This window comes from Chinchilla lanigera, unplaced genomic scaffold, assembly GCF_000276665.1.
Source record: "Chinchilla lanigera isolate Chin_1 unplaced genomic scaffold, ChiLan1.0 scaffold00101, whole genome shotgun sequence".
Lineage (NCBI taxonomy): Eukaryota > Metazoa > Chordata > Mammalia > Rodentia > Chinchillidae > Chinchilla > Chinchilla lanigera.
In genome coordinates this window covers 3,845,921-3,872,287 of record NW_004955502.1, presented here as the reverse complement: position 1 = coordinate 3,872,287, position 26,367 = coordinate 3,845,921, and the positions used below count along the sequence as shown (strand labels likewise).

The window sequence follows — 26,367 nt, the reverse complement described above, 5'->3', positions numbered from 1 at the left end:
AATAAATCTTAGGTAACAATACATGCGAGGTGTTCTTATGTAAAATTTTTTGAAAATGCTAAAAAGGCAAGATAATTGTATAAGCAGGTGCAGCTTATTACATTTTTTTTCTTTGAAGAGGATTTGACCTTTCAAATGGAGACGTGGCCTTCTAAGGCCAACAGTTGTCTGGGAAAAGCAGTCAGCACATAACAAATTGTAAATGAGTTTGTGCTTCTTTCAGGGTCTCCTTTTTCTAAAAAAAAGGACATTCCAGCTGGGAACGCTAGAGGACTACTGTTAAATATTTTTAAAGAATTCTAAGAATTAACAATATTTAAACAAACTTAATGACATTGTTAAACATTTAAGAAGCAGTTCTTAAAATATTTATGTTCTTACATCGGAGGGCTCGCCCGGTTGCATTCTTCATCCATAGGCAATGCCTGCTTTCAGCACAAGTGAGTTCAAGATGTGTTACTTAACATTGTTTCTTACTGATGCTGGTTTTTAAATAGAATACCAAGAAGAGGGTAAAAAAAAAACAAACCCATGTCATTTCTGTAATATAATCTTTTGGCAGTGGTGAAGGAACTGCAGTCTATGCACAGTGTAGTCCAGATTCTTGGAGCTACTTCTTCAAATCACATCAGCACACCACGGAGAGGCTCACCATGGAGAGGAAGTGCCCCAGGAGCTGATATGAGCTGCCAGGGGTCTGTGAGAGGCTTGTGGCATAGGAAGCACAGGTTTAGTTGTCAGTGTTTCACCAGATGTTGAAAGAAAAGGGATGAGGCAAAGGGTCTTAACCTTCAAGCTATTGATTCAGTTTGTGGGACGGTTTGTTAATGTTACCCACTAGATCCAGCTGTTCCATATCAGCCACTCACTGTTATGAAGGGGAAGGAGAGAGAGGAACTTGCTTTTGATTGGACATCTACTGTATGCCAAGCACTACATTAGTCACTTCATGTATATTTCATTTTCATACAGATTGGGAACTGAAGTTCAAAGCCAGCTGATCCAAGTCTCATAGCTACAGAACAGAGCAGAGCCACAGTTTGTGTGACTCCTGAGGGCTGGGGATGAAGAGACTATGTTCAGAGGCAAACTTCAGGCCAGGGATGTAGCTCAGCGGCACAAGCGCCTGCCTGGCAAGCGCAAGGTCCTGAGTTCTATTCCTGGTACCAAAGCAAAACAAAATAAAACAGAGGCAAACTTGCTCTTTCAAAGGCACTCTGGCAGAAATGTGCTTGTTTCTAATCCAAGACACCAAAATGCCTGGTCTCTCCACCATTCTCTTGAATAGGATAAAATTCAGAAAAATACAAACAAGCAAGCAAGCAAACAAAAATCTAGCTATAACTTTACATTAGGAACTTGTGTTTTACAAAAGACAAAAAGTGATAGCTCAGGAACTACCAGCAACGCATGTCTTCAGTACCTCAGAAAACTGATATTTACAACCACCTTGAGTTTTCAAAAAGATATTAACTCCTGTATGTTATATTTTTTAAAGTAAAGTTTTGTGGGGCTGGGGATTTAGCTCAGTGGCAAAGCGCCTGCCTAGCAAGCGCAAGGTCGTGAGTTCAGTTCCTGGTACCGGAGAAAAACCAAAAAAAAAAAAAAAAAGTAAAGTTTTGTAACATGTATGAGGATGCATCTCATTCCCAAACCTGAAAATGATTTAAAATACTGACTCTTGACTTTTTCATACTACCCCGTGTGACATTCCCTTTGTGTTCAGAACGGCTGAGACTGTTGTTGTTTTTCAATAACACTAAGCTGAAGTGTTGCTAAGTTAGTCAAATGTATGTTACAAACAGAAATTTTTAGGTTAGCAGCTCACATGAATAGATCAGAAAGCACAGCAAACCCATAGGACCTCAACCGTACCAGATTCAGGTAAGCCTCGCGTATAAATTCTACGGGGACAATTTAGTTTATCGTGTTTACTTAAAATAGTCTCCCTTTTGAAAAAGCACTACCCATATTTCTCAGCTCTCACCAGCCTGAAGATAAAAATAAGATCAAAGTCTTTATCAAGCTCTCGCTCCCTTCCTGTCAGGCCCCCAACCTTCCTCTCCAGGCTCCCCGGGGCCGTCACACCACTGCCTTCGCCGTGTGGCCCCCCTCCTGCTGCCCCTGGGCCCGGGCTGTCACGGAGCAAGGACCTGGCCTCCTCCGAAGCTGCCCTGGCCGTCTGCACAGAGAGCACAATGCACGGGACAGCGCACCGCTCCTCCCCATCTCCTATCCCGCTGAGGCTGTGATGCCTTGAATTCTAAGTCTCTGGTTCCTCCGGCTTTCAGGGGGTTGTTCATTGCAATCCACAGCCTACCTCCCCGCCTCAGGCATGGGTGGAGGGCTGAGCCAGGCCGGAGTCTGGGGCCAGGCAAGGTGCTGCCCTGAGACTCACCCTGCCCTTCTGCCCCTGCTCCATTGTCCTCCGCCAAAAAACGGTGCCCTTCCTCCCTCGGGATGAGTCCTTAGCTCTGTGGCAGGGCCACCCTGCGGTCAGCCCCCAGACAGGATTACATGAAGAATTTCAGCCGAGCTAGAAGAATGCCTTCTAGAGAGTGAGCAGCTGGAAAGGAGGCAAGCACAGGGAAGGGAAGGAGGTGAGCAGAATTTGGCCAAATAGGCAGAGTTGTGCCGGAGATGCCTGATCTCGATCTTGTCTGGCTGATTTATGTTGAGAGGATTAAATGTACTGAGCTGCATAAACAACCACGAAACTTCCTCAGGTTGTGCCTCAGTAATGACTGTTCCTTCCTTCGCAAGAGTTCATCTTCTCATCTGACTCCAGAAAGCTGGACCCCATCTGCTGATTTCACTTGGAAGTGGGCAGTTGATAATAGGGTCTTTATTTGTCAACCCTGAACAAAGAGCTTGCCGACTTTGGAATTGAAGAAATTATACACTGGGATCACAGCATGAGGGAACCGGTGACCTTATCTAATTTCTAATGCAGGACACAGCAGCTGTTTTACTATTAATATCCCAATGTGTGCAAAGAAAAAAAAAAAAAAGAAGGAAACCACTTAAGTAACAAAAATGCACTTAAATCTACGGATGATGGTCACATTTAGATGATTAATCGCAAGGAAATACCACTATACTTTTAAAGTTTTTTACACGGTATTTTTATTTTTGTTAAAAAATTATAATCTCCAGGGAGAGGATTGGGGATAATTTTAATTTTCTTCTCCTACTTGAACTTTTTGGAGGTAAACAAGTTACTTTGAATCTTGCAAAACTTGGGGTAAGCCAGGAGTGGTGGCACATGACTATACCCCCAGCACTGGGGAGGTAGGGGTAGGAAGGTCGGTGTTTGAGGCCACTTGAACTTCATAGTGGGGTGAAAATTTAAAAATAAAAAATAAAAATTGTGGTAAAATTTACATAATGTAAAACTTACCATTTTTACATAATGTAAAATCACCTCCTATTGCTTCTTGGCCTTTTGGCTAAGATCAAGTGCGTAATGTAAAACCACCTCCTAACAGCAAGTGGGCATAGCACCCCCAACTCAGTCTCTTTCCCAAGGCCCCACATAAGGCTCTTGGGGACATCTACATAAACCTTAACAATGTCTAGTGTGAAGTACTAGTCTCTAATGATTAAGATCTATAGAGAGTTTTAGGCTACTATTGACCATACAGTTGTAGAGAAAAATTTTTCCAGAAAAACCAAAAGTCACATTTTCAGCTCCAATGGCCTTTTAAACTAGCCATGTCTGAATGTTCTCCTTGTATGCTGTACTGCTAATGATGTTAACTCTGCTTTTTAACATTCAGGAGAAAATGAGTTTAATTTCTGTAAAGTAACTAATAACATTATACATTGCATGTTTTTCTTTTAATCCATTTATAGTATTAGTATTTGTGTAACTAGGGTAAATAGTATAATACAGTTTGCATGAGATTTAAAGAGAGTCCACGTCCTGTTTCAACATTCTGGGGAAATGTACTGTTGTTCTTTTTTTAGTTTACATATTTTCTTTTTGGAATAAACTTAAGAAGAACAAAGTGTCTTCTAAACTGTAGATGAAAATATCAGATGAAAGAGAAAAGAGGTTAACAAAATGTAATTGTTTAAATCTTTTGAAAAAGGTAAGCAGCTAAGGTTGTGAAAATTTCAATTTAGCCCTTTCTGACTTCACATCATTTAATTGTACTCTTTTAAAAAAAATCAGCAAGTATTTATTGAGTGCCTATCATGTAGCCTGCACTCTTTGAGTCCTCACCGCGGCCTAAGGAAACAGACATGTAAACTAATAAATTCCCTTCTGTAGATAGATACAGAGAAATTAGGTCCTCAGGCTGGGGAGGCATATACAGGGGGGGAATAGGCAATCTTCCAAGGCCATTTCTTTTAGGGCTCCTTCCCTACCATAGTAGTAGAGCCCTATTTAATCAGTTAACTAAATAATACAACGGAGTGACAGTGTTTGGGGACTATATCATTCTGGGTCTTTCATAAGCAGAAGAGCAGATTTATTTTTACCTCAAGATAGATTCCTCTTAAAAGTCAACAGCTTTTGCGGGAATGCATGGTTTCAAGTGCTCAGTGTCATTAGGCAGGGGCAGGCTTAGCGGTGCGGGACCACCATGCCAGGGGTCGTGGTGGCATAGCTAGGAGTCTATCCCAAGCTGTCTGCCTCTAGGAATTTTTTTTAAGTCTGTGTTTTTTGCCTAAACACTCTGATACATATTAAAATTATATTAAATATTCTGGGATGAGAAAAGGTAGGTAACAGATACCAAGTTATAGTTAGGAGTTATAAATTCTGGTGTTCTATTCATCAGTAGGATGTCTATAGATTTTTAAACACTGTACTATATATTCCAAAAAATCTAAAATAAAAGATTTTGAATGTTTCCACCAGAAAAAAATGATACATGTGTGGGGAGACAGATATACTTACCCTAATTGGAACATAACAGATACACGTATTGAAAGCTCACATGGTACCCCGTAAATATGAGTATTTTAGGTCAGTTAAAGTGAATGAACTGTATTAACATTCTGAAAACATTTTAAACTACTTGGCACTTACGTCAAGGCTTTCAGTAAGCACAGTGCCTCAGCAGAAGGCACCGTTTCTCTTCAGGGTCCAAGGCTTACCGTCATTCTGTTCTGTGCTCCCAGAGTCACAGATCCCCCTTTTAGAAGTATAGAAAGAGCTATGTCAGGAGGACATAAGAACTACGCATTCTTTCCTACTCATTATGTTTTTTTCCCCAAATATTGAAAAATTCAGCAAGTTTAAAATATAGTGAAAATTATCACCAGGCAAAATAATCAATAATGACATTTTACTTTTAAAGAAAGCTAAGTTTTAAAATTCAGCTCCTGTCCGTAGCAAGACCATTTATAGCTGCCCTACTCCACGCAGAGATATGGAATACGGAGTATCCAGTCTCCTTCTCACTTGGTATTCTCCATAGGGTGACCAGTGTGTTTCAATTTGCTAGGGCTGTCCCTGATTTTCGAAAAGTCCAGCTTCCCACGACTCTGCTCCCCTTATACCAGGAAAACTGGGACAGTTGGTGGCCCTCATTAGTCCATAACTGGTGAGCAGTTCCTACTGTCCCCAAGGACTCTCCTGGTTTAGACTGCTGGTCTGAACTGACCATACTTGTTTGGTAAAGCAAGGTCAGTGTGACTGGTAAAATAGGGAATCAGATGCTGCTGCTGCGAACCTTGAGCTAACCCTGAGACTGTTTACGTGCTTTTAATGCTGAATTGGCCTGCCTGTCCTACAGCGGTGATTTCCACATGCAGCCATGCTTGAGAACCACTAACAGAGATGTTTCAAAACACAGTTCTTGGAATGCACCGACTGGCTGATTTAGAATCTCTGCTTTTCACATAGCACAAGAGTGATCTTCCCATGACTCAATTCTGACCATGTCCCTTCCCTGCTGCTTAATAACTCCAAAGCTTCAGTCTGCCCCATGAGAAATAAAAATTAACTGTATGATTTTCAGGGCTTTTCGTGCATTTATCACTCGTATTGCACCATCCCATGGATCTAAATCTACTTGGCCTTTGTAGACAGTCTCCCTTGGCCTGGAACACTCCTTTTACCTCGTCCTTTCTTTCTCTGGCTCACGTATTCATTGTGAGACTTCTGGGCACTTCCTCCAAGAAGCTTCCTCTGTTAGTTCAGATTCAAGTCAGGTGTTCTTCTAGCTGAACTTCTTGGCTCCCGGTATTTCCTCCCTTATTATATCATATTGCAAAGCCCTTTAATTGTCTATATCTCTCCAGATTTGAATTCCTGAGGATGCAGTTAAATGTCTCATAACAAATACAATGCATTGCACAAAGTAAACATGTACAAATATTTGAGTGACTGATTGGATTCAGCTCGTTTGGACCTATTTTTACTCTGTCTCCCCTGACCCCTGCTTTCCTAACAAAGCCCGGATGCCTGCCCTGGACTTTATAAGATGAATCACATGCTCACCTTTGATGAGCCTCCACAGAGCAGCTCTTTGCTGCCACCACATGTTTGGAACAAGCTCCTTATACTGCCAATGGACAACCCTTGGCCCCACTGGGTCTTTTCCACAGCAAAGAGGAGTTGGGTCTTGTCAAGAAAATAAGTGTCTGTACCTATGCCCTGATCTCTGCGTGTTCTCCCACATCAGCAAGAGCAAAAAAAAAAAAAAAAAACATTTTCACTGTCTTTCTTTGAGTCCCCTTCCTTCTCTTGGGCAGAAGAAGGCAGCTCAGTTTGAGAACCCTCTTCAAGGCATTCTTCTCCCTGGGTCATTTTACATGGTCTCTCTAGGGGCTCCCCAGGACCCCACAACTTTAGCCATTTGCTTTTGTTTTTTTTGTTGTTGTTGTTTTTCTCCGGTACCGGGAACCGAACTCACGACCTTGCGCTTGCCAGGCAGGCGCTTTTGCCGCTGAGCTAAATCCCCAGCTCCTAGACACTTGCTTTTGATTAAGCTTTTGTGTGAAAATAAAGTTTAAGAATGCCGAGCTTTCTGAGATTGGAATTTCATACTTGTGTAGAAAAATCAGCAAGTTTCTCAAACTGGAAATGTGAAATGGTTTTATCTCAAAAATGTACCTTTGTATATAGGTTGAATTGTACATCTGGAGTAGTGAAGAAACGTATTGTGATCACATAGTCATCCTCATTAATCCATTCAGTAAAAAGGTACAATATTAATTATTGATTTACTATATTAAACTATATAAATAACAGGAATTTAAAGACAGCATTGTTATTTCTTCCATGATTATTATTGTAGCACTTAAAAAGCTTGGAATAAGTTCATGGTAAATAACATAGTTGTAAATATATAATCACAGTATTACATCATGTTAGACTATCTTTGGTAATTGGAGTCTAGTACAATGTGACAAACATTTTAGAGCTTTCAATGATAACAAACAGCTGGCTGTGACACACATGTTGTAGGTTTGCCCCTACTGGTCTAGCATACTTAAACTAAGAATAAACATGTAGTATATGCAGCACATTACAATTAATATAGGTCAAGCATAAGTAGATTTTTAGTAACAAGTAATAGATATTTCATATCAGTTGGAACAATAGAAGATATCTTCTAAGAGAATCAGAAAGATTTGGTAAAAACCATAAATACCAATAATATTTACATAGGTTTAAACTGAATAGCTTAAATTACTGCACTGAAATGGCTACCTGTTTACAGTGTCCAAAGCATTTTATTTATGTTACTTTATTAGAGCCTAACAAAATCCCTATGACATAGAGGCATTAGTATCCCTCCTTTACAGGAAACTGAGTCAAGGAGATTAAATAATGCATGGAAACAAGCATCCATAAAAGTAAATTGTGAAATGTATAGACAGTTAAACACTTACAGTCTTACATTTTATACTTGGCTAGGGAAAAATATATCTTAGAAAATTCCTTTCCTTCCTGTATGCCTAAAGTCATCTAACAATTGGAAACCCAACAGAAATCAAATTGTTACTGCTTGATTTCCATCTACTTTGTCCAAGCTCTGTAGTATGCATTTTATATTTGAATCTATCCTAACAACTATCCTGTAAGGATGTTATCATGATCCTATTTTATAGAATTAGGCCAAGGCATTGTTAGCAACTTTCATAAACTGTACAGAACAGGTAGAATTGGAAATTAACTTTGCATGTCTTTAAAACTGGGCTTGTCCTACTATACCATGAATGTGATTATATTCGTGTTTTAATTCAAATTTTGTTTTCCTGAGAGCTTTAAAATTTATTTGAGTTCTTCTATGCTCAGGATGTGTAATCTTGTATTAACTAGTAGTGCAATTTATACTCAAGACTATTTGATGCAGCCACTTTCTGATTATTTTCACCCATAGTTAGAGACAAACACGTTTTCAGAATATCCTTTGTAAGTAGTTCAGCTGTGGTTCTTTCAGCTATCCAGCTCTAAATATAACTAAATCAGAATAAATATCAGCAGGAAAACCTGTATTCCCTACACCACCTGGTTATTAGCATACTTTCCCACTTTAGCGGCTGTTCTACCCCTGGATTCATTACTGTAAACAGTCCTAAAAGGTATCAAGACAATGCCCAAGAGGTTATCATACCAAGAGGTTATCGTATAATCTTTGTGCAGTTTGGTTTTAGGTCATCCTTTGATAGATCCCAGAGACAGGTGCACAGAGTTATCTATAGCCAGAATGAAGGTGGCCTTTTTAGCATCAGATATATGAAATAGAACTTTCTACTAAACTATTTCTTTTGTCTCACTTATGTGAAGTAGAAATAATAAAGTATTTCTTCTTTCATTATAAAAGTACAACTTTGTTTCTTTTTTATAAAATTAACTATATATTCACCATAAAAAGTTCAGAAAATACATATCAACAAAAAGAGGATAAAAATAGCCCTTAATCTCACTACCAAAGATTTTAGTGTTTCTCCTTCTGGTGTTTCAGATGTATTTTTAATTATCAAAGTTATATATGATCTAATCTATTTTTTAAGCTTTTATAATGATTTCTTTTCTGAAGAATTTGAGTTCTATTTTTATTCTTTTTAAACATATCCACTATAATATTTTTTAGAGAGCAGGGGAGCAGAACATGTGAAATATTTACATTTTGCTTTGAATCAATATCTCAATTTATTATACAAATAGCAATACATTCTTCTGTATTATCTTTAATTTCAATTTATTTTCACAAGACAGTACATTTTATTTCTTCCCTATAAGTCTTTGTAGTTCACATGCTAAAATGTGAGTTTTACAAGACACCACTTACTTCCTCTGATTTAGAGATGAGGAAAAAGATGGAAGTTTGTTGTGGAGAGTTCCAGTTGGGCAACCTTCTATTATCCCCATTTTTTTTACTTTCAAATGTGATTCTAAACTTTTCTTCCTCATCATTCCATAAGTTAATAATTCTATTTCTTCTTTCAAGATGAAGTTTGGCCAAAGCAAAAGGTTGACTTCAGGTGTGAGCATGACATAAAGAAGAAAGGCTATAGCACCATTCTAAGTGTAGTTGCTATGTCTCTTAATCGAAGAGTATGTTAGTAACAAAATGCCCAAGACTGGGTGCTTTATAGGGAAAGGAGATGCATTCAGCTGACAGTTTTCAAGGCTGGAGGTACCAGACAGGTTGCCCATCAGCTTGACCTCTTGTGAGTGCACTGTTGGCTGTACCACAGCATGATGGATGGCACCAGGCAGAACAGTGTGTGAGAGAGAGGGAGCAAGCCATCACAGGACGAGACAGGAGGCCAGAGAGATCCAGGGGCCAGCTTGTTATTTTGTACAGCTTGGTCTCTCAGAGACTAGCCAGGGTCCTGGGAGAACTACACCAGTGTCTGACAGGATCATCAATGACCTAATTACCTTCCACTAGATCTGAACTTTTAAACTTCTACCACTTTTCATAATCACAACGGGAACCAAGCTCCCAGCACATGAACCCTTAGAGAACACACTCAGTGTGTCCTGACAGTGGGCATAGTAATCTTAACCCTGGAATCATCTAGGACTTCTAAAAGGTACCAATGTATGAATCCGTCTCTCAGAGATTTGGATGTAGGTGGTCTAGGATGGCCTGGGCATTTAGATGTTTTTGAAGTTCCTCAGGAGGCTCCAGTGCAGCCAGTGTTGAGAACAATTTCTTTGGAAGATGTGTCTGTGTTCACTTGTGTGAGCTGTGAACATCGGAACCCTACCTCACCTAAAGCCAGTAGTAATGTGCATACCTTGCAGCTCCTTTGGTACAGGACCGCCATATACAGTAGAGAGTTATACCTGCTCTTCTCTCACCAGATAAGTTGCACCCTGATTCAGGGCTGTGTCATCTTGATTAAGCAGGTACCCTTTTGTAACTGCGCTAAGACATTGTGCAGACAGGCCTGACCCTGAGACAATGCTTCCATCATTTCCTCTGCAAAGAGACAGACCCATTGCCTTTCATTAACCTATTTTCTGACCTTAACAATATCACTATCATTCCATATCACTAGATTCTTCATAATTCGTATTTTCCATTTTTGTCTTTAAGTGAGCACATGTGTATAAGGCAGAGACACTAAAATGCGCAAATTCCAGTTCATTGATGTCTCAGAAGTAAATCAGTCTTTAGTCATCTGGAATTAGATTTATTTGGAGATGGAAAATGCAATAAAAGTGGGAGACCTCCAGAAACAAGCTTTATCTGGTCACATTGTAAATATAGCATTAGTGGTTGCTCTCTTGTTTAGGCAGCCATCATAATGATCCAGGTTTATTGTTTCAAATCCATAGTTAGCATTAATACAGGAGCAAATTCTAGTCCACTGTCATAGACTAAAACTTTGCTGCCAGCCAGTTTGTTCTTTAGTACAAGTTGGAATGAAGTCAGAATATGTAACTCATCACCAGTGCTGGAAAAATAGCTCCACATACATGCCCAGATGAGAGTACATTCAGCGAATGTCAACTTCATCATGACTAGAAACAGTATAACTTCTAACCAGGAAAAAGTACACCCAGATGTATTCGTGTTATGTGATGAAGACCAAAGATAATGCGGTACAAAACCTACAATCATGGTTTTCTCCAGAGCTTCAGAAAGATCTTAGTTGTGCCAAGAAATTAAAACAACAGCTATAATCTCACCAACCTGACTCACATGGTAGCATTCTGGATGTTAAAAGGGTAAAATTTCTCCTTCAGCCTGAACACATTAGATTATAAAGCTCCACCCGGCACAGTATGCGCTCATAGCCATGTGTTCCTGTGTGAAATGAATTATTTGATGAGAAACAGGAAGGCACTAATAAAGGGTATTTGTCAATTATGCAGGGAGTTATAGCTAACTACAATTAACACAGAGCTACAGAATTGAGGGGGGAGGATTTTCCTTCACATGAGATTTAGATAAAACATTGAAAGCATAAATAGAAAACTAGAAGATTTTACATTGTCATTGACCTCGTGTGCAGTGGAGCAGATTAGGGATCCCAGGACCAGCGCTGTCCTGGCCTCTCCCAAATCACTGCTACTCAGATCAAGCAATTTTTGTGTGGTTAATATTAGCACAACCTCTTTTTCTACTTGCCTGCTTCCTAGCAACCTGAAGCAGAATATCTGCTTGCCAGTCTACCGTTGGTAAAAAATAAGAGCAGAATCCTCAGTGAATTTGCTGATAGCCCTGAAAGGTGGGAGTCAATTCAGTGAGCTCCAGGCTGATCTTGTGAGCCTAGTGTGTGATTTAAGTGATTAACTCTCTGACCTCGCTGCACTTCCTACCACAGGCCCGAGAAGATGTGATCCACATGCTGAAGACAGAGAAAACCAAGCCTGAGGCTCTGGAAGCTCATTATGGATCTGCAGAGCCAGAGAAGGTGCTTCGGGTCCTGCACCGAGATGCCATCCTGGCGCAGGAGAAGTCCATAGGGGAAGATGTCTATGAGAAACCCATCTCAGAGGTAAGGTGTAACACCAACGAGTCTCCTTAGAAGGAAACCACAGGGACATAGGTGCCTATTCATAGAGTTCAGCATTTTCTTACAAAGGCAAATTTTTTTACAGTACATTTCTATAATATTAAAATATAACTAATTGAAAGGTTAGAATGGGTAAGTTTCAATGATAATTTCAGAAGCTTAAATATGATTCAAGTTCAAAAAATTTTTCCATTTGACTATGATAGTTATATGCTCTTGCTGTATATTCTTGCTTTACTCTCTAAGAAATGTGTGTAAAAATTTGAAGCACTCATCTGTTTTAACACTGAATTGTCAGAATTCTTATCAAGTTGGTAGCTTATAATTAAATTGATTTTATTTTTTATATTTATGGTTATAAAGCCACTCTTTTCTGGTATCTTAAAGAGTGTCATAATTTAAAAGGTTTTATATGAGTAGCTATAATAATCGAGGAACAATACCAATGAAACACTTAGGGCAATCCTTTAAGATGAAAAGAATTCTATTAGGGCTGAATCTAATCATTTTTATACAAAATTGTGTTAGGAACTATGGATTGTTATTAATTTACCCATGCTACCACATTTTAAAACTCTCACATCGTAGCAGAAGTTCCATGCCAAATTAGGGTACTAGCTTGTGAATCTGAATCATTGTAAATCCACACTGATTCTTCACAATTCACATAAAAATTCATAGCTAAGATACTAGTATTATGAATAAAAATAATATAGAAATTAAAAGTTGAATCACCCTACTAAAAATTGAACCTTTAAGTTACATCAAGCCTGTGGAACAACTCAGTTGGACATATCTGAGACAAGATCTCATTTTGATAGTGTCCAAATCTGGAGTGATGCTCCCACAATTGTCTAATTTATGCAACAAAGGTAAACTGGGGTTCTAGTCTTATCTTTTTTTAAAATGATGAGATGATGATGTAGCAGGACGCAGTCAGAAGGATGGGTCTGCTTCCATGGCTGGGAGCTACCATTACCACCTGTGCATGGCTTGCTGCAGGTCACATAAACTCTTCAAAAGATCAGATCCTTCATGTGTGAGGTGGGAGAAACCACTGCACATCTCACAGAGTTGTTTTAAGGATTAAATGGAGCAATGCTTACAAAGTTCTTAACATCATGTATGGCACAGGCACATAGTCAAAAAATATTAGCCATCAGGACAGTGTTTGCTAGGATTTGAGATGATAATTGTTCATAGCCTTAACTGGTTCTGAAGGGAAAGATCTGAGGAGTGAAAAAGACACATAGAGGTAAAGAAAATAATAACCAGGATTGGAGAACTCAACTTGGATAAATGGTCTCCTTAGGGCTCCTTCATTCTTTTCTCCCATGGCTAGAGATTGGGATGACCCTCAAAGGGAGAAGCGGGTTTACAGAGTTCACATACTCAGCCTCCTTGCCTTCAGCCCACTGAGTTCTGGTCCACAGAGAGGGTTTCTGAACTACCTTCAGAAGACAGACCTGACCAGCTATTCCTCCTATGGTCAGAGGAGCAGAGCAGAAACACTCCCTATTTGTTCTGGAATTGGCAAGCTTCTTGTTCTGGGCAAGCTTCTTTGTTCCTTTCTCCTCTCAACAATCCAAAGGGTCTTTCTTCCCCTGGGTAGAAGTGAGTGAGGAGGGAGAGGGAAAGACAGCATTGTGCCTAGTACTACCGATGAAGGCCTGTCTCATGAGAGAAACAGAACGCTAGGGAAAAGGTTTTCTTCCACCATCTACAGATTTTGGTATGAACAATCAAGTTCTTGTTATGCAGGAGCAGTCTTACTTCCGGGATCACAAAATGGAAACCCCAAGACATCAGTGTTCCATGAGGTTCCTGGGACCACAAGCAAGTAGTCTGCCTCTTGCTCCTAAAAGCCATATTGTACTTCAAGCCCCCCAAGTCACTGCTCATTACAATTTCCACACCAAGTTAGGCCCAGTTAGGTTTCCAGTAGCATCCACCAGAGGGTAATCATGAACCCGCCGCAGTGGCTCTTTCTCCCTTGGAGAGAAACTAAGTAGCAAATATTAAATCCTTGAACTTTGTTGTACACTAAAGTCCTGAATATCATAGGTCATAATTCACAAGCAAAATTCCAAGAAAAACTAAAGTTTTGGTTTCTTACCTTCCAATTTCTTATTCTGCTCAGTCTCAGCCAGAGAGCTCTCAATTGATTATCTGGAAACTTTCTGTTTTCCCCTTCAGGAAAACAAACTTACATCATTAGCACTTCACAGTTACATTAATACATCCTAGAGTCCCTATATCTTTTTTTTACTTAAAGTAATCCAAAGATTTATTAGGACACATGCAATTATCATAGTACCAATTCATACTCATACATTTATACATAGATAATAAAGTCCCGAGCTCCAAAATCAATTTATTTCAAGTAACATTACATTCTTTGACCTTAGTACCCAGTATAGCAGAGGCCCATGTTGCTCTTAGCAAGATCAAAGAAGATACTTGGGCACCTTTGAGGAAAGGATAGAGAATGTCTTCAGCTACGATAAGGTCCTGGATACCTGGGGCAGGTGTTCGCATCAGACAGAGCCTGTTACCATCAAAAGGTTAGCGAGGACAGGGAATAATGTGACCCAGGTCAGTGGGAGGGTGTTTGCATGCCTTATCTTGGCCTTCAGTGAATGACATTTCAAGCATACTTGTCTTTTTGCAAGGTCTTAGAACTTATAGGGGTGGCTTTCTCAGGGCATACCTCTTACTTTCGGTGCTCTCCTTTTGCACTTGTGTATTTAAAACCACTCTAATCCCATTTTTTTCTCATCTTCTATGTACAGGCTTAAGAAATCCATTTCTTTAAAAAATGACTCCCTTGAAGCCTATGTGACTCAGGCCCAGGGAGGAGCCAGGCAGTGCACTTCCTCAGAACTAAGTCTTCTCTCTGGTTTTGTTTGTTTTTGTTTTTGAGTCAGGGTCTTGCACTATGTCCCGGCTGGTTTTAAACTTACTCTGCAGGCATCACTCTCCTGATTCAGACTTCCAAGTGCACCACCATTTCCGGCAAGCCTTCCCTTAAATCTGAATTTTCTAGTCCTTGAGCAACCCATCATACTCAGGCAACAAACACATTTCCCGCCGCTGAAACAAATGTGGTCGGAAGGCTCAGCTGATTTGTTTTCGTCTGCTTATTGTTGGCATTTTAACCATTTTCTTTATGTGGTCCCTTTCTCCATTTCTGCTTTATGCATCTCAGAGGGATTTTAATTCATTTGCTTGCTTCTGCTTCCCTTCAGGCCTGACATTTATTTTCAAATATGGCCTCCAAATTCTTACTGTGTGTTCTCCCCCATGAGAAGTGCAAGATCAAGGTATTCAGAGTTGGCCAGGACCATTTGCTTCACACCAGTTGTATGTGCTTTTCTGTCCTTGATGTGGATGCCCGCATGGAGAGGCCTTTCGTATCATAGCAAATCTGTGTTTAGACTTGTCTGCTGTTTTCCTGCATGGATCCCCTTTTGTTTGCCTCCTGTTTCCTTCTGTACCAAAGTTTCTTGCGCATGTTCAGTTAGGCCCTGAGCAATACCAGCGCCTCTACTTATAGTAGCTGACACCTTGGAACTCACCAAACAATGCTTCATATATCTTATTCTCATCTTCCCAGATTGTATTTCTTAAAGCTGCTTATATTTTGTATAACTGATTTGAAAAGCTATTGTAATCCTCAGGGAAAGGCCCGAGGTGATCTCATGAAAGACTCTGGAGATCTGTAGTGTGCTCCTTAGTTGTTTCCTGGGGTTCACACTGCTCTGTACTCTGCACCCCCATTAACTCTGGCTATTCATTCTGATTCAGCAGTGATTAAACATCTACCTTTGTCTGGCCCCATCATTGTTAGCACTTAGATCCATTTCCCTTTTCCCATTTTTAAGGCTTTGTATTTCCTCTTTAACTGATGTCTGTCTTCCTGGATTCCTCAATACTTCTCTGTAGGTAACAGAGCTTAGACCACATCCTGACGGTGATCCTTTTACCTAACCATACTGAAATTGTTTCCCATCTCCAGTCTTTGCACTGCTCTGACAACTTGATGCCTTAGAAGATTTCCAGGTACACTCTTTGCTTAGTAAAATGTTGGCCTTTGGCTTTATGATGATCTCATGCAATTTTCCTTCTACTTCTATCCAAGTGGACATTATCCTTCCAAAGTAATCAATGCCCATTCCACTTTCACTGTTCATTAATAAAAGCCATTCCTCTGTGCTGAGCCACGGCTTGGATGCTGAAAGCCAAAAGTGAGATACACAGTATGTATGATACATGAATCTCTCTCTGGTCCAAAGTGATGGGAGATGGTCTTCAGAATCTCTGGATAAGCCACCGAGAGCCAAGAAAGATAAGCCATCTCAGTTCTCCCTTAGGAGCTTAAGGCATGAGTGGTTCCAAATAAAATAGCAAGAAATAGTATCTGGCACGGTTGATCTACTGCTACCAGTGTAAGTTCTTACATGCAGAATTTAAAATTAAAAGCTAAATCCTTACACTAATGCCTCCACAGTTTATAGTTTGAGTCTGAGTTCTGCTTGAGAAACATGCTGCCCACCCCACTGCCACAGCAATGTAGGCCCTGAGACAGAAAGATGACTTTCCTAATAATGTAATTCTGGTTGGGTCAAGCTGTGCCGGTGTGGGTCCAGACACCATCATACACAGAGCAACGTGCTTCAGTGGCCTAGCCCAGGACCACAGCTGCTGTGTCAGGGGCCCGAGTGGACAGACTGTGTAAGGCTGAGCCTGCCTCCCACCTTTCCATCTGTCCACCTGTCTCTTTGGCTTTCCCAGCCAACCACCCAATTAGTGATGCCGCCATCTTCCCTGCACAATTCCTGGGTGGGTTGAGAGATGCTGGGGGAAAGTTGGGTCCTTGAGAGTACAATGTATAGGCTGAGTTGCGTCTGCCCAGTTCCCTACTCCAATTACGCCGCCTTCCTTAGAGAGGACAAAGGGAGGATGTGAACCAACAGGCAGGACATGCTCTTCAGGATCTCTCAAGAACAGAGGGTCCTATTTCATGACGATGTAGGTTGGATCAAAAAGTGGGAAAAGATGCCTTTCTCTATGTTTGATAATGATGATGCTTCATTAAGACTAGATGAATTCCTTAAATATAGTAAAAACCAAATTTATAGACATTTGGGAGGGTTCTTCTGGAGAATAGTTTGCAATAGGGAGCTATTCCTGTAGGAGGCTTCTTGTACAAACAAAACTTTGTCAGAAGATAGAAAAATATAGCAAACCCTAATGATTTTAGATATCGTTAGCTGCCAGTTAACGTGGATTTCTCCACCCGTCACCATCTGGTCGCTGGTTCTTAAACAAAGGCAGTGGAAATCTGGGAAGAAGGTACTGAGGATGATGGGGGCAGCCTCTCTTTTATTTTGGCCCAGAAGTGATCCATTTGCAATGAGTATATCATACAAGTACAGAGAAAATATCTAATCCTTCTCATAACTGAAATGCAAAGATGGAAAACTAAGGGAGAACGGCTCTGATGCTGACACTCTGAACTGCCCCACTGGGTCTTCGGTAGTTGATTGTGGTTTGAGCGAGGACTTAAACATGTCTGTTTGGACTACAGCAGCAGTGGGTAGTGGTATAGGGATGGATTTCTCGTTCCAAGGTACATTTGACAGTGTCAGGATAAAAACATTTACAACTGGAGATGGTGCTACTGGTACCTAGGAGGAAGGCCCAGGATACTGCTAACTATTCTCCAATCCAATAAGTTCCTCAAATAATCTAACCGAAAACATCCCTGGTATCTAAATTATCTCAATTATTTATATTGATAATTATTGAGATCACTACTTAGATTATTAATTTATATTATGAATAATGTAAATAATGTAGCCTCAGTAGTACCAAAGATGAGAAAGCCTAATCCAATCAAGATTTAGCCCACTTTAGTAAGCATTTACTGAACTCTTACTTTGTCCCAGGTACTGTGCTAGGTGTAGTACAAGGGACTAAAAGGATGATCAAGGTATGCTCTCTTAAAGGTCTGACACCCTGACAAAGAAAATGGAAAAAGCAATTCTGTAATAGTATTTTGATAGGGCTCTGGTAGAGATATGTACTTTCTAAAAGTTCCAAAGTCCTCCCTATATTTAGCATCTCTTGAAAAAAGAGGACTTTGGATCCCTCATATGCTTTCCTAGAAATGCATACAGCTGCAAGCCCTAAAAAAAAAAAAAAGATTATGATGATGATGATACTTACTGCCAGGGGAGAAATTTGAGATCTTAATTTTTCTGAGATCAGGAGAGATGATTTTCAGTTTCTTTCTTTGTGCTATCTCATTAAAACTGTGGAAGTTTGTTCTCCTGAAAGATTAGGGACCACACATGCATTTACAGGACCAGAGCGCCAAAAGTGAAACTGCAGCATTATTATGACTAATTTATGAAGTCAGTTGACATAGAGAAAGGGCAGGGATGGTGGAAATGAAGGAGAATACCATGTTCAGTGATCTCCTCTCCAGGTGATCCATCACCGGACAAATGTAAACCAGCTCTTTAGAGTCCGATATAAGGGAAATGAAATATCCACTTCCCACTTTGCTTCCCCAGCTGGACAGGCTTGAGGAGAAGCAGAAGGAGACGTACCGCCGCATGCTGGAGCAGCTGCTGCTGGCAGAGAAGTGTCACCGGCGCACGGTGTATGAGCTGGAGACTGAGAAGCACAAGCACTCTGACTACATGAGCAAGAGCGACGACTTCACCAACCTGCTGGAGCGGGAGCGGGAGAGGTAACACATGAGCGCCCGTCCCCGTCTGTCCCCTCGTCTGACCAGGAGCACTATAGTACATCTCCCGGCCCAATTCCCCTTTCCGGGTGGTGGCGACATAGACAGGAAGACAGACTTTTACCCGAGATTATTATGTGAATGTGTTCGGGTTGCGCGTGAGTGGATATCACATTTCCGCAGGGGTGTTCCTAAAACTGGGAAGAAACCCAGGGAGCCTGTATTTGAACGTGATCAATAAAGCGTCTACATTTGAAAACCCTCCCTATGAATTGCCTTCTATTTGAAAGAATCCACCTTTTTTCTTTGGGGTTGAAATCTACTTTTTAGGAATTCTTAAATGTAGCCATCATCAGTTAATCCTACAGTATTTATTCTTCATATTACTGTGAAAAAGCCTCAGTGTTTGGTTCTGTGTAAATGACTTGATGCCTATCTGACCAGCTTAGCTTTTTAAGGGCCGGGTACCTTCTAAAACACTTCAAATAGAAACAACCCCAAACTGAATAGAAACCAAATATGCTTTGCCTCTAAGCCCGTTCTCACGCTGGAATTGCCACATACAAAGCAGAGACCCTGAAGGGAAAAGCTTTGTAACTGACTCTTGTGTACCATCTTTTGAATTATTCGCTCCTTTCCCTCAGCTGAATGGTTACGGCTGTGACTTCCACAGTCTTTTAAACCAAAGCTTTGAACTCTGATGACTTGAGTTACCAGCGTCTCTGCTTCTGTGTTTGGGGCTTGTAACTGAGAGCTACTGGCAAACATCCTGATCTGCTCTAGCTTTACCATTTATTTAGTTACCAAAAAAGAGATCTGGTTTTCTTCAGTTAGTTTAGTACTAGAAAAAGCTTTTATAAGAAGAGTAAATTTAAAAAATGAAACAATAGATTGTATTTTTAAAGGATTTTTACAAAAAATTATGGGTAATGCTTACCAACACGTTTACTGTTGGCGTTGGTGCAGGAGAAATGAAAGAGAGAACACTTAAGTGTTATACACTATCCAACAAGTGGCTGCCTCATGACCTGACCACGTGCTAATGCAGGGTATCTAACCACATGGTTGTTGTACTAAGAAAAATAAAGGAGGGAAGGGAGGGGAGGGAGGGAAGGGAAAAGGAAGAAAGGAAGGAAGGAAGGAAAGAAGGAAAGAAGGAAGGAGGGAGAGAGGGAGAGAGAGAGAAAGGAAGGAAGGAAAAATATAAAGTTTAACTTATTGCTTGTTTGTGTTTGCCTTAAGCTCTTTTAAGCTGATCAGCTTCATGTTTGAATAAATAGAAGAAAATCTGGATTGACATTTCTTGGTAACCAATAAAAATAAATCCCACCCCTTAAATCTCTGAGAACTTTCAATCTGAAGATAAAGATACAGCAAACAAGCTAAGACAATAAAAATTACATGTATCTATAATAGTCGTCTAATCAGTTGTCTGGCATTGGAGTATGGTCAGGTAAAGGAGTAGCAACTGATTTGATAGTGACTTTTTAAAATATCTGAAATCAGATAATGTTAAAGAGCACCTGTGAGAATTGTGTTTTATCACTTTGTAAACCATTTTTTTCTGAAATGGGTGTCAGTCTTTACTACCATTTCCTACCCAGTTAAATGCCAGGTGGCAATCATTCAGTTAGAGCAGCTTGCAGGGACGTATGGGTGGTGGACTTTTGATCCCTGTGGTTTCTTCTTTTTCCTCCAATTTTTGTGCACTGTAAGAGTAATTGAAATAACAACATGTGATAGAGAACTTTGTAGTTCAGAGAACTCTTCTATTCATGATACAGTGAGCACATCCCAGATACATTTATCTACTAACTTCATGTTGGTCAGCTATAGATGAACAATTCCAATTCTTGCCCCTTTTGGGGGGATGTGTTAGATTTCACTTAAACTAGAACAACCTCTCTTGAACAAAGTACTATACAGAATGTATTAAAAGTCATAAAGGAACTTTTAAAAAAAAAATCACCTTATCAGGCTTTTGATGCTTTGAACAGCACCACTGGGATATAACTGTAGAACTTTTATGCAAGTGAATTTAAGAACCCCTGAAAAGTGAAAAATAATCTCTAAATCTACTGTTTTTACTCTTATAGAATAAGGTCAGTGGCAATAACAAAGAGACGGCTGGGATATATCATCAAACTTTCACACATTCGCTAAGAATTTAGCTGAGACTTCTGACTCTTAGTGGTTAAAGCGCTTTAAAGTTTAGCGCTTTTTCTGGGGGTGGCCCCTCAGCTCAGTACTTGACTAAGCACCAGGGTACACCTGTGGCACACTCAGATGATAGACGTTTCACTCTACATCAAACGCCCCCAGGAGGATCTGGGTAACTTGCAGGCCTCTCTGACGTTCCTCTGCAATCTGAGTCTTCTGTGATAACCTCCAGTACACCCCACCCCCCTCCAGCTCCTGGGCAGCACAGCCTTTGAGATTTTCTCAGAGGTCAGCCTGGGGTTCTGCTGCCCTTTGGAAACTGCCTGGTAAATCTGCTTTGGGTTAAATCCTCTTTTTGAAGTAAGCAGTCATAATGAGATCTGCTTACAGGAGCTGACGGGATGCTGACCCTGAGGCCATCACGGCCAGGCGCCTGCAAAGAAGGCTGGGCCACAGCTAGGAAAGACACAGTGTCTCTGAGCCCAAGGGGGAGTCTTTGTCCGCTGTTGGCATCTTTGTTTGCACTCTTTTTTCTGTTCTCCCAAAAAGCCCCTGTTGTGAGAAAAACTAGAGCCAGGAATGTTGCTTGGAAACCATTTCCTTTAGCATCTCCTGTGAGAGGGGAGGAAGGGATGAAGGGAGCCTAAGCTAAGCCCAGGTGGTCTTCTCCTCACCACCCTTGCTTGGCATGGCTGAGGCTCCATGCCAGTGTGTGACTCTGCAGCCGTCTCCACCCAAGACAGGGCTTGGATGTGGTGAAGAAGCATTGCATGGTGTGCCTCAGAGCAAGTACTCTGCCACCAGCAGTGTCTGAGCTCCAGTATCCATCTTGGTCCTGCTTGGGAAGGGCTTCTCATGTCCTCCGGAAAAACAAAGAGGACAAAAAGGGACCCAGGCTTACAGGATCACCTGCAGGTTTTGACAAGCACTACCAATTCTAGTCTTTGAGTAAACAAGAAAGCCCAGCTCCTGCCTTACCAGACTTCCAAGAGCAGCCCTTCCAAGTCCCTCAATGGCCAGGTGGAGACGGTGAAGTCCAAGCAATTACAAAGCTCCACCAAGATCTCACAGAGTGTGTCACCAGGCTAGTGCTCTCTTCAAATGAGTACCTTGTGCGAAAGTGGCTTGTATGTTGGGGGGATGTGCTGCCCCACTAAGTTCTGTCCCAACTATGGAATAGACTCTGGAAGGCAGAATGGTGGTGGGTGTGGAGATGTCGGCACAGAGATAGATATTAGGACAGCAATGTCTCTGGATAAGTGAGGCTGAAGTGCAGCACAGCCGTCTGCAGGAAAGAAAGCCTCGGGACTTGCTCTGAAGCTGCTCTCAGTGGCATATCCAGCGCTTTACTTTGGTTGTATTTAACTGGGGATGGATATGCCAGAGGCTGGTATTTTTGAGAGGAAGTTAAATGATTTCCCCAGTCACCTCCTTGCTATTGCCACTGACCTTATCCTGTAAGTGTAAAAACAATAGATTCAGAAATTAGTTTTCACTTTTCAGGAGTTCTTAAATTCACCTTGCGTAAAAGTTCTAGAGATTAAGTACCTAAAATAGCTAATATGTTGCTCTGGGTTTCTGTCATTCTAAATCAATAGACTGTCATCATCAATTTCTGCCATCATGTACTGCATATTTATTTTTACAAATAGTCTTGGTCCCAAATTAAAAAGAAGCAGCATGAAAAATGTACGGTTTAATCAGCATGTTAATAAATATGAAAATATCTTTTATTCATTTATTAATGTTGGGCCAAGAAAGTTCCCTTGTCTAAATGCTATATTTTGTTTGGTTCATATTGCAAGGGAACTTGACCTTTAAAGACATAATTCTGAGCACATGAGATCACCTTCAGAGTTTGTTCTTTATTCCCTGTCTGAGCTTCAAGACTTGTGATTTTAATCTTCAGCTTCACTTGGGCTGCTCCAACAATGTCAAAATAGAGAGAATACAGTTATATCAAAAAATGGCCTGAGACTTAAAAAATTCTTTGGGAGGGATGTGTGTGTGTGTGTGTAAATGATGTGGGGGAGGGCAGCTATCACTGTAAATACAGACTGTAAAGACTTTGGATTTTGTAGGCTCAGCAAGGACTCTATAAATAATGACATCATCATATAATATTGCAGCAAGCCTTCCAAGTGTAAGTTCATTTTTTGTTGTTTATTTAAGTACAAATCAACATCTCAGGAGAAATTCTTTAACCTCCATACGGAGGGGGCCAAGCCTGTGCCTGGGGATCTGTGGGCCTGTGTGCCATCATAAACTTGAATGCGCTTAGCCAGAATTAACTATGCCAGAGTTTTCTGTCTCCTGGTAGATGAGAGCTCTTAATAGGAATTATGCATAAAAGATATAGAAAAATTAAGAAAATTATATTTTACAAATGAGTTTCAGGCCTGCAATTAGTACTCCCTTGTCTTAGTCACATTTTGGTGTTCTGAGACAAAACAATTGGCACCCACAACTTAAAGAAGGAGAGGTTTATTTGTCTTAATGGTTTTAGTCCATGGTGGGCTGGATTCCAAGGTAGAAGCAGCATGGTGGAGGATGGAGGACAGCTGCTCATTGTGTAGCAGTCAGGAAGCAGAGAGAAGAGGGAAAAGCTGGGGACAAGAACGTACCCTTCTATGTCACCCCCCCGCAGTGACCCACCTCCAACCAGACCCTGCCTCCTCACAGCATATGCAGCTACTGAGCTCATCAGTGGGTGACTCTTCCAATGAATATAGCGCTCCCATGATCCGATCACCTTCCACACACATGAAGCTTTTGGGGGCACTTCAGATCTAAACTGTAACGCTCCTTCATTAGTAGAATAATCCATACATGTGCTAAGGTGGAATAGTGTGGCTATTGTGGCTGGTTCCAAAATACTGATGGCAGCTTACAAATGCCTTGGGACCTTCACTCTGCTCCTGCCCTGGGTTGTTGTAGCTACATGAGGCCAACCCCCCTCAGAATCTGCAGCACAGAGACAGTCCTCCTGTCAGTGTTCTGTGTTTTATTTGAACTCAGACAGCTGTAAATTCAAATCTAGACTCTGCTATTTGTTGGTCTATGACCTTGGATAAGTTATCTAGCTTCTCTGCTCTTGTTCTTTCTTCTGCGGATGGGACAACTGAGTGTGTTCATTAGATAGTAAATATACAGTCTCTTCTGCAAGGCACATCACTTCCAAAAGTGATCATTTTTTCTGCTCCCTTGTTTATTAGACACTGGGGGGTAAATGATGTAAACTTCACTGAGTCATAATTTATACTTTCTCAAACAGCCATTCTAGAAACAATGCAAAGTATTGGAAAAGTAAACTCTTGCTGTTTGCAGTTAATTGTTTTTCATTTAATTGTAGGTAGACTCAAGAAAACTAAAAACCTACACAAGCGTTTAGAGAATTCAATAAAATGAGTGTCAAGGAACAAATCTGCATAGACTCAATATTCAAAACTCAATAACAATACTCAAATATTTGAGTATTCAAATACTCAAAACAGTAAAATAATACAAATTGTATTAGATGTAAATTATCTGGAATAAACCTAAGAATATGAATGATTACTGGGCAGTCTGTACAGTGAAACCCTGCATCAAAAAGCAAAACAAACAAAAAAAAGAATATGAAGGATCTAGGTATTGCTCTTGTTGTTTTGAGGTAGGACCTCACTATGCAATTCAGGCTGGCCTTGAGCTCACTATGTAACCCAGGCCTTGAATTCATGGCAACCCTCCTGCCTCAGCCTCCCAAGTGCTGGGATTACAGGCATGCATCACCACACCTGGTTAAAAAACGATCAAGTCTACGTAGAGAAAGCAAAAAGGGGAGCAGTGGAAACATCGCATTCTAGGATGCAGGAACAACTGACCATATTCTAGTGGGAGTCATTTTCCTCTGGCCTGATCTGCTTTCTATTATTTTAGGAGAACCATTATAGAACAGTTTTGGTTTGTGTCAGGGGAAGTTTCCAAAGGACAGATAAACCCTATATAGTAAAAAAAATTATATTTGAGGAGTAAGACAGAATTATAAAATATATAGCTAGAAAATGATGACTTTTAAAAAAAAAGCAATATTAGGAATTTTAGCCACATAAAATTTTATAGAAGTAAAATATGTGGAAATGATAAGCATCCTTTGGAAGAAAAATGGCTGTAGTAATTTTGCTGAGGTCATAAATTTGCTGCAGTATTTGTATAACTTCTTATATTCAAAAAGTTAATATGTTAAAAAGAAGTGACAGGAGCTATTTTATATCTTGAAAAGAATAAAAGATTAAAACACAGCTTGGACTGACTTATTAGAATAACTTGGAGAATAACTTTCTTTTTCCAACAGCTGCACAAAACAAACTTCTTAAAATGAGAAAAAAAAAACTAACTTGAAAAGCTATAAGTCTACAAAATTAAGGAGTTTGAGGGCATGTGCTTTTCACTGATGTTTGTTATTCTATTTAGTAGCTTCCAGATCTAAATTCATACAGTTAGAAAGTCCCAATGAAGATATCAATATGTAATTGAAGATATCAATATGTAATACAACCACCATTGTTAATTCCCTACCACTTTGTTTGTAACTCTGTATTGTCTGTATTGTGCTTGTGATATGTTGTAAAATGTTGTATGTCTGTTAATGTTTCCATCCTTTTATCCTTAAAATAAAAAAAAAAAAAAAGAAAGTCCCAAATAGGTATACCCTATAATTTTTGGGTAAAAAAATTTGATTGCGAGTGATACAGTAAATATATACAAATGAAAATTCAAGCCTATTTTTTACTGTAATCAGACAGCCCTCAGGAGCTAGAGCTAAGTTTTAAGAAACACAAGTGGAAATCATCAGGAAATAACGATACGGCCAGCATAACCTCGGAGTCCACACATGTGATACAGCCAGTGAAGGACTTGTGCCTGGCAGTGACAGATCTTTTAATGATTTCTAGTCTACGAATACACTGAACTATCATTGTAAGTCAGTCAACTGTAATGCCAGACATGTGCTCAATTCTGATAGACATTTTTATGTCAGAAAATGCAAGACCAAAGCCTCCTATAGTTTTTATATTCTTTAATGACTTGAAGATTAGTGAGATGTATGAATTCTAGAACCAATGAATCTGAATTTCAATAGAAACCAGTTTAAAGGTGAAAATTTCCAACAACTGAGTGGGAAGTTTTGACCTCAAATTCAAAATAGTTGGGTTGAGTTTTGAATTGAGTTAATGGATTATTTCAGCACTGTGGATGAAACAATATATTGAAAAGCAGTAAGTGAATTATTCACTGGAATGAAAGACTCTGGGAATGCTGCTCTCAGTTGGCAGCTGTTTATCACCACAATAAATACCAGATAAATGTTTTTGCACAAAGTCATTCAGCAAGAGATGGTTAAGAAAGGGAAGTGCCGGAAAAATGAGTTGCACCAGAGTGAAGAACTACATTACTTTTAAATTTTTACTTTTTTTCCAGAGGGGAAGAAGGTACTCAGATTAGCATTGCAAATCCTGGACTCCAGA

The 26,367-nt window shown here is 40.1% G+C and overlaps 1 protein-coding gene across 3 annotated transcripts in view; it reads left to right on the top strand.

The window, feature by feature from the left end:
• Filip1 (filamin A interacting protein 1) overlaps positions 1-26,367 on the top strand; it is a gene marked incomplete in the record, with an annotated part of 169,998 nt that overhangs the window by 103,726 nt on the left and 39,905 nt on the right. For all 3 annotated transcript variants that reach the window (XM_013505829.1, XM_013505828.1, XM_013505830.1), the window contains 2 exon segments: positions 11,752-11,925; positions 18,525-18,703. In XM_013505829.1, coding sequence (XP_013361283.1) covers positions 11,752-11,925; positions 18,525-18,703 — 353 coding nt within the window.